At 30.6% G+C, this 9,076-nt stretch overlaps 1 protein-coding gene across 1 annotated transcript; it reads left to right on the plus strand.

The window, feature by feature from the left end:
• The first annotated feature begins 5,805 nt into the window (after window positions 1-5,805).
• On the plus strand, window positions 5,806-9,076 carry LOC107472720 (subtilisin-like protease SBT5.4). Its single transcript, XM_016092242.3, has 9 exons — window positions 5,806-5,901; window positions 6,039-6,148; window positions 6,245-6,342; window positions 6,432-6,599; window positions 6,829-6,934; window positions 7,054-7,600; window positions 7,677-7,771; window positions 7,858-8,432; window positions 8,535-9,076. Exons 1-9 carry the CDS (start codon window positions 5,806-5,808, stop codon window positions 9,074-9,076), a joined length of 2,337 nt encoding a protein of 778 aa, XP_015947728.1.

Genomic DNA, 9,076 nt, shown 5'->3' on the forward strand with positions numbered 1-9,076 from the left:
CTCTCTCTCTCTCTCTCTCTCTCTCTCAACGACACAACAACGATATCAATGGCGGCAGCAGGACCAAGCCTTGTCGTGTGGTCTCCCTTTTTCCTCCTCTCTTCTTCTCTTCTTCCAATCTTCTTCTGTTTTCCCCTCTTCCTCAGTTTCTTTTTCTCTCTTTCTTTTTTTCCTTATGGTTCCAGATTGAGAAAGAGTGAGAGTAACTAAGTGAGTGAGAAATGTTAGTACATATATGTGAGAAGTGAGAGTGAGTGTTTATTTAAAATTAGGGTTAAGTAAAAACAAAAAGGAATAAGGATATTTTAGAGATTTTAATAAAATTAGATAGTAGTGTAGTAATTAAAAACTAAATGTATTTTAATAAAGCTATTATAAAAATATTATTTATTTATTAACTTGCTAATTAGTTTCTAATAAGTACTTTAAAATTAAATTAGAGATAATTCAATTAATTTTTTTTAATCCATAAGATTAAAGCATTAAATTTTAAATCTCAATTATTCAAAATAGATAATCAAATTTTAATAAATTTTTAAACTCAAAGTATCATCAAATTTAATTTAATTACTATTAATAAAAATATTTCATGAAAATAAATTTCTAAACAAGGATAATGAATCATAAATAAATCATTATTTAATTTGCAAAAACTTGGATGTTACAATCAATGTAGTATATTTTATTCTAAAGTAAATTAACATAAAAAGTAATACAAAGAAATGATTATTATTAGTATTATTATTATTATTATTATTAAAATATGTGTACTTATGAATTTTAAATTAAAAAAACATATTTAATAAAAAATATATAAATATAGCATGTAAATTTTCGTGAGCAAAAAAATAAATATTAAGATGGAGAAATAGCTTTGAATATCCCCTGCTCTCCGTTGTATGTAAAGTATTACAGCGTAGGACAGATTAGTGTTGTTACTGTCCTCTCTGATTTAGTAGCTTTATATATTGTATATATAGAGAAATAGATTGTGACGAGAGAAGAGTAATTCGGAGGTACGAGGGAAGTGTTTGAGATGAGTCAATGTCTCAATCATATATGAGCTGAGACATGTGAGAGACATATACGGATGTTTAATTGAGTTAATAATAGAGGGATGGGGTCTTGGGCTGTTGCCCTATATCATGGAATGGAGGATCATGATTATTACAATGGAAATTCAAGTGTACTCGAGAATTATTAGATAAGAAACTATTTAAATAAAGATATTTAAAATATTTTTTAAAAATATTTTAAATATTTTTATCTAAATAATTTTTTTAGTCAAATATATTAAATTTTTTATTTACATAAAAATAATTATACGTAAGTTTTTATCCATTATTATAATTTCAAAATCATGGATAAGATCATAGGTGTTAAAGGGTTACGTTGGAGGGTTAGTTACCACTACTATAAAAGATATTATTAGTTTACATTCATGTACAGAGTTTAAGGATACATAGCATATAAATATATGTTTTATTTTTTATTTAAAAAACCTCTTTATATATATATATATATACACGTTCTTAATATGTATTTGAGTTTTTTCTGATATTGTTATGCTTTTTTTTTTTTAAGCTTTGTGTAGTAGAAATTCTTGCTGATTTGATTGTCTGCTTTGATATTTTGATGAAAGTTTTTTTATGTTTGAGTTCTCTCAATACCTGTTTAAGGATCATGTTGAGAAGAAAACTATATAAAGAAAAAAGAAACTGTTAAACGTATAATCTTTATAAACTCCGATGCTAAACTCTCAAATTTGGGGACTAATATGGTCACTTTAAAAAAGTTGGTTTGGATATTTACATAAGTGTATTAATAGTCATATTTTTTTAAAAAAAAATGATTTTGATTAATCATAATTACAAATGATTTACATCTTAAGATTAAAAATTAAAATATTAATATATAATTTTATGAATTTAATTTTAATATATAAATAATATAAATCAAATTTATGTATTTATATAATTTTTTAATAATATTTTTTAAATAGTAAATTTAAAAATTCATTATCTTTACTGATGTAATAATGTATAATAATATATAAAAATTAAATTCATATTTTTGCGTAAAAATTAGAATTTTTTTGTTTTTGTCTGGTATATATGGACATGGATTTTGTCACTTTAAACTTGTGAATTAATATTGAGATATTGAACCATTACCGTTCAACTAAACTAAAGTAGGTAAATAGTTAAGGCACGCTTTGTTCTTTGTATGTATTTTCTAAAGAGGAGTGTTAGGGGTCAGTAAGTTGTGTGATTTGTAGTTATTAATTAGTTATTATTGATGATTTGAATGGTGTGAGATTTTATCTAAGGGTAAGAGATTATTCACTTTACTTTTACTGGTTAATTGCCGGCCAAATTTCAATAAAACTGCTGGCAACTTTTCTTTTTTTAAAACCTAATTGACTGAGAATCAGGTTTTACCTTGGCAAATAAATCATCTAATAACTCTTAAACCATCAAAGAGATAACTACATAATATTAAACATATAATTAAATAAGAAAAAATGATCAAACTTAATACTTTTTTTAAGTTTTGAAAGATCAAATTGCTATATTGATTAGTATATAAATAGTTTTTGAAGTCATTGCCATCCATTTGCTGCTTGAAAAGTTAGGACACTTGAATTTTGAAATGTTTGCTTTAAAAGTTAGTTTATTCTTAATCACTCTTAACTAATGGTTCTTATTAGGTACTATTTACACTTATTAATATTCTAAATAAACTAACATTTTAAGCAGATATACATTCCACAACCCCGCCCCATCTCTAATTTTGGAACAAAATACAACTAGTATAAATTTTTATTTTAGTATAATTTTTTTATGCTTTACTTTTCCTTTACTAAAATACCCTTTATTAAGAGTTATATACCTTTTTTATGCAAGAAATATGATATTGATTAATTATAACTGAAAACTAATAAATTCAAATTAATTTCTCTCTTTAGATAACCGATAAAAAAATATTATTTTGTTCTTAACTATTAATTTTAAAATATTAATGTATAGTTTTACGCTAAAACTGAAATTTTTTTCTGAAATACTATATTGTTGTGTAGTCACTCATATGACTTTGATAATTAAAAAACATTATTACGTCATCAAAGTTATCATATTTTTTTTATTGTCCAATTCAAGATTATATCCCTTGGACTTGCTTTGACGAGTATTCGGTCCATCTCCTCCAAGTATATTTTATTAATAAGGGGAGGTAATATTTCATATCATAATTTTATTGTACTTCGTATCTAGAAGAATAAGTCTTTTCTATTTTGAATTTTTTAACTTTTTAAGTGACACAATAAACAACTAACTTTTAAAACAAAAAACAGAAATATTTTTTTTGCAAGAATGAATTTAAATATCAGTTGTGTAACTTATAATCTATAAAACAAACATTTTAAGGCTTTGTTTGGTAAAGATTTTATTTTTTAAAAATAGCTTATAAAAATTAATTTTTAAAAGAAAGACTTTTAAAAAAGTGTAGTATGTATATTTAGTAAATCAAATTAAAAATGACTTTTAATAAACATAAACAACAATAATTATGTTTGATAAAATAATTTTTAAAATTTAAAAATACTATAAAAGACATAAATTTAAATATTATATTTAAAAATTAGTTAATATATGATGTTATATCAAACTTTTAAATTTTGAAAAGTACAGATTAATTTTAAAAGCTTTATTTTAAATGTTTTTAAAAATACCCCAATCTTTTAAAAATTGTAAACACAAGTACAATGACATCTTATTATTTATAAATTTCGGTTTCATGACGAAGGGAAAAATATAGGGCTAATAAAAAAAAATGCATCTAATTAACTAGTCATCTTGATCATATATAAACCTAACAAGATCAAACTGCATTGAGAATTCACTCATTGACTGTATTCAGAAGCTTTGACCATGGAAAACATGATAAAGATTTCACAAAGCGAGGTTAGTTTGGTGACCTGGTTGAAACGACGGTTTTCGATAGCGTCAACGATCCTATTGAGATCGAAACCGCCTCTAGAAGTTTCGAGGACGGTGCCACCTCTCTTTTATGCTAGTACTTGCTAACCTCTTAGAATCTTGCATGCATGCATGGATACACCTTACACCTACATTTTTCTAAATTTCTTCTTCCTTTACCTTTTTTTTTTAATGAATAACATTGTATATATATTAAACTACTCTTTCACCTTAACTCATGACAACAATAAAAAAGTTTCATAAATTCAGCCCAACAGAATACATAAATTCAATTATAATTTTAATTTTTATTATCTTATCTTATCTTTGTTTTTATCTTTCATAGTATAATGTTTTATATATATTTAATTTTATCCTCATAGTTTACAACACACTTCAATACAATTCAATCATTCAATCAATCAATAAAAATTCACATTCTTTTCTTTTCTTATTCTTTCACAATTTTATCAATATATTTACGCAAATAGTCGTCACTATTGGGTTCAGCCGTTCAGGTGCATTCCTTCGATGGCAAGAGCAACAACAACATTAACAATAACAATAGCGCAATAGTAACAGAACAACAGAATTAACAACATCAACCATAGAGCAACAAAGCAAATTAATGACAATAACAATTGTTTAATTAATAAAGACTGATTACTTCTTACTTGGTAAGAATAAATCCATGATTTGTATCCGGTTCAAAAAATAGAGATAGGAAAAAATAAAGGAAAGCAAATTTTGGTAATTTAATAAAAAGAAGTAAATAGTCCTACATACTAAATTAGAGTTTGATTTAGATAGTTTTCTTATTTTTTATTTTCCCAAGAAGGAACTTTGACGCATGAAAGGAATTCCTTTCTTGTTTGTAAAAGAACTTGTTCTAAGTCTAGAAAAGGTAAATTTTAAGAAAGAAACCACATATGAAGTATAATTAGAGTAGTAGAATGACAATGAAAAGTATCTTCATTCACACCAGTGCTAGCATGTATATTTCGCATGTGTATTTCGGGCAATCAACCATATCTCATACTATTATTATTAACTTAGCCAAATTTAGAAGGATATCAACAGATTTTGTAATTTATAACCATTAATTAGTCATCAATAGTATTTTTAATAGTGTAAGATTAGATTTAACAATAAAGAATTACTCATTTTTTTATTAGTTGAATGATGATCAAATTTTAATAAAAATGCTAATTCCTTAAACTTTTTTTATTCAACTGTAGTTTAATTTTAGGGAATACCCTTGTATTCATCCATTAAGATATTTAGACAAATTAGTTCAATTATAACTTAATTTTAGAGAATACTTTTATATTCATCTACTAAGATATTTGATACATCATTCACATCCTCATCAGCTTATGGATCCTATTATGATTATCACTATTTCTATTAATATCAATACTGACACAATTTGAAAATAAAAAACTAAAAATTAATTTTTTAATTTAAATGCTTAACATAAAAGTTGGTTGAAAAAAAATAATTACTAACAAAATAGTTTTTTTAATATTCAAAGTTTACAATTTTGTTTTAAAAATAAAACAAAACAATCTAATCACACAATCCTGACTACCTTCTTGTATAATCTCAACCACTTTTCAAAATTCAATCCATTCATATCTATATTTTTCTTAACATTCAAAGTTTAAAATTTTCTTAACTGATCAATCTGTTAAAATTTTCTTTAACAGTTTTTCAAAATTCAATCTATTCATATCTATATCTGTATCTATAAATACACACCATCACTCTCTGTCTATTATTTATTATTTTTTCAAAGGGAGAGATTGAAAACAGCATAACAGAAAAAATGTGGCCCAAAAAGTATTCATTTTTTCTGTTATCAGCTTTAATTTTCTTTTCTCTTTTCCAAGTCCCTACCGGTGCTGCTCTTGAACCCAAGAAGGTTAGCATGCTTTTATGTCCCTCCTTACTCATTCACTCTTCTATTATATGTTTTCGTTTTTTGTTTTGTTACAATGACGTGTTACATTTATTTATTGGTTTTTTCACTTTCTTTTTTATTCATGACAAAAATAAAAGTCATACATAGTGTACTTGGGATCACATGAACACGGTGAAGAAGCCACAGATGCTGATTTCGAACGAGTCACCCAAACTCATTATGATTTTCTTGGATCCTATTTGGGAAGGTACTTAGTATTTATTAATCAATGTTTAATACTGTTTGAACGTACTAATACTGAATATTATGCGTGAAAATTTGACTTGTATTCATTGCTATGCAGTTCTGAGAAAGCAAAAGAAGCAATGATTTATTCTTATACAAGGTATATTAATGGCTTTGCTGCAATGCTCCGAGATGAAGAGGCTGTTGAAATTGAAAGTAAGATCTCAATAAAATAGTTGACGGCGAATAGAAAAATATTCAAATTCTAATTTTTTTTTTCAAAATTACTGTGATTTTTTATGTAGAACATCCAAAGGTTGTGTCGGTGTTCTTGAACAGAGGATTGAAGTTACACACTACACGGTCGTGGGAGTTTATGTCAATGGAGCACCAGAGTGGTGTGATTAGCCCTGCTTCGTTGTTTAGCAAAGCCAGGTTTGGTGAAGATACCATAATTGGGAACTTTGACACCGGTAAATTTTACATCTTTCTGCCATTATTTTCTTTTAGCACGTCAATTTCAAAAGTGACTAATAAAAGTACCGTATACTCTGTCCTTGTTCCATTGGCAATCTGGCTGTCTTTAAATAAAATATAAAGACAAAAAAATGTGCAATCACAATCCATTTTGTGAAATGCGCTGTGATTTCTTTCATTATTCTACATGCTTTTTATGAAAGTTTGATTAAAATTTACGTGTAGGTGTATGGCCAGAATCTCCTAGCTTTAGTGATGAGGGCATAGGTCCTATTCCTTCAAGATGGAAGGGATCCTGTGAGGATGGTGGTCCTGGCATTCGTTGCAACAGGTGAGATTTTAACTTCTTTCTTTCTCGCCTTTTATTCACTCTTGTTTTATTCTCTCTATAAAGAACAGTAGTAGAAATCTTAAAACAGTAACAGAAATTTAACCATATCCTGATTACAGGAAGCTGATAGGAGCAAGGTACTTCAACAAAGGGTATGCTGCATATGCAGGGCCTGGTACGCTGAAGAACGCTACTCTTAACACGGTACGAGATTATCAAGGCCATGGAACACACACACTATCAACGTTAGGTGGAAACTTTGTCCCCGGCGCTAACGTCTTCGGCTTTGGCAATGGAACCGCGGAAGGCGGCTCTCCCAAGGCTCGAGTGGTTTCTTACAAGGTTTGCTGGCCGCCAATTTTTGGCGACGCTAGTTGCTTTGCAGCTGATATCATGGCGGCTTTCGACATGGCTATACATGATGGTGTGGACATTCTTTCCCTCTCCATTGGAGGGGTACCCATTCCATACTTCAAAGATGGTGTTGCTATTGGCGCATTCCATGCTTTCAGAAAGGGAATCACCGTCGTGATTTCTGCTGGTAACCAGGGACCAGATAGTGGATCTGTCTCTAACGTTGCGCCTTGGATGCTCAACGTCGCTGCAAGTACCTTGGACAGGGAGTTTAATGCTGTTGTTGAACTCGAGAATGAAGAGCGCTTCAAGGTAACAAAAACTTTCAAAAGGTTCAATCTTTTACTTAGACGAGGATATCAATTCTAACCTTGTATATACTCTCAAGGGTGAAAGCCTTGCTCCTGGTATGGCGCAAAAGAAATTTTACCCACTCATCAGTGGTTTAGATGCAAAATTGGCGAATGCAACTGACCAAGACGCGTAAGAATCCAATAACCTACTTCTTGAATTTAATTTTTCCAATTTCGAAGACATAATAAACTGTTTCTTGTTTGGTTGTGGTACAGTCTTATGTGCAAGATAGGAACAATTGATCCAGAGAAGGCGAAGGGGAAAATATTGGTTTGTAAGAGAGGCGATACGGCGAGAGTGAAGAAGAGCCTTGCGGCTATGGAGGCTGGTGCAGTTGGAATGATTCTTTGCAACGATAAGCTCAGCGGTAATGAGCTCATCGCCGATCTTCATTTCCTTCCATCATCACATATCACTTATGAAGATGGCCTGCAAGTCTTTGCATACCTAAATTCTACAAAGAATCCGATGGGATATATTGTTCCACCCGAGACCAAGTTGCATGCCAAGCCTGCTCCATACATGTCATCATTCTCCTCCAGAGGGCCCAACACAATCACCCATGAGATCCTTAAGCCTGACGTCACGGCCCCGGGAATCAACATCATTGCTGCCTTCTCGGAAGCAGCTAGCCCCACACAAATGTCCTTTGATAAGCGCAGGGCTCCATTTGTCGCACTGTCCGGAACATCTATGTCTTGCCCTCACGTCGCTGGAATCGCCGGCCTTCTCAAAACACTCCACCCTGAATGGAGTCCATCAGCTATCAAGTCCGCCATCTTGACATCCGGTAACACAATAACCGTATTCATCTAAATAAGTCGACATTTTTCAAAATAACTAATTATCAATTGATTATTTAATTTAATTTTCTGTGGTGTACGATTTTCAGCTGGGACAAGGGACAACAAGGGTGAGCCAATACTTGATGGGGATTTTAAATCAGCAACACCATTTGAATATGGTTTTGGTCACGTGAGACCAAATCGTGCCATGGACCCTGGCTTGGTCTACGATACAACCATAGATGATTACCTCAACTTCTTGTGTGCCATTGGTTACGACCAGAAACGGATCAAGGTGTTCTCCGGGGCTCTTCATCATGAGTGCCCTCATGGAATGAGTGTCTTGGATTTCAATTATCCTTCAATAACGGTTCCGGTGCTGTACGGTCGGGTTACTGTGACACGCAGGGTGAGAAATGTGGGTTCGCCAGGGACTTACGTTGCAAGCTTCCACAACATTCCTTCGGGGCTTTCTTTGTCCGTGAATCCCAATGTGTTGAAGTTTGAGAGCGTGGGTGAAGAGAAGAGCTTTAAGGTCACAATAGAGGTCGCTAAGCCAGGTCGCGCTATAGTCTTTGGGGACCTGATTTGGTCCGATGGAAAGCATTATGTCAAGACTCCAATCACCGTTGGTGGAATCAAGGCTTAA

The sequence above is a fragment of the Arachis duranensis genome, chromosome 2, assembly GCF_000817695.3.
Source record: "Arachis duranensis cultivar V14167 chromosome 2, aradu.V14167.gnm2.J7QH, whole genome shotgun sequence".
NCBI classification, from domain to species: domain Eukaryota; kingdom Viridiplantae; phylum Streptophyta; class Magnoliopsida; order Fabales; family Fabaceae; genus Arachis; species Arachis duranensis.

Bases quoted from the DNA above. Each gene is read 5' to 3' on its own strand.
- LOC107472720 (XM_016092242.3), top strand. From the start codon at position 5,806: ATGTGGCCCAAAAAGTATTCATTTTTTCTGTTATCAGCTTTAATTTTC. The intron at 5,902-6,038 runs GTTAGCATGCTT...CAAAAATAAAAG, and splicing joins CTGCTCTTGAACCCAAGAAG to TCATACATAGTGTACTTGGG. The intron at 7,601-7,676 runs GTAACAAAAACT...TATACTCTCAAG, and splicing joins AGAATGAAGAGCGCTTCAAG to GGTGAAAGCCTTGCTCCTGG.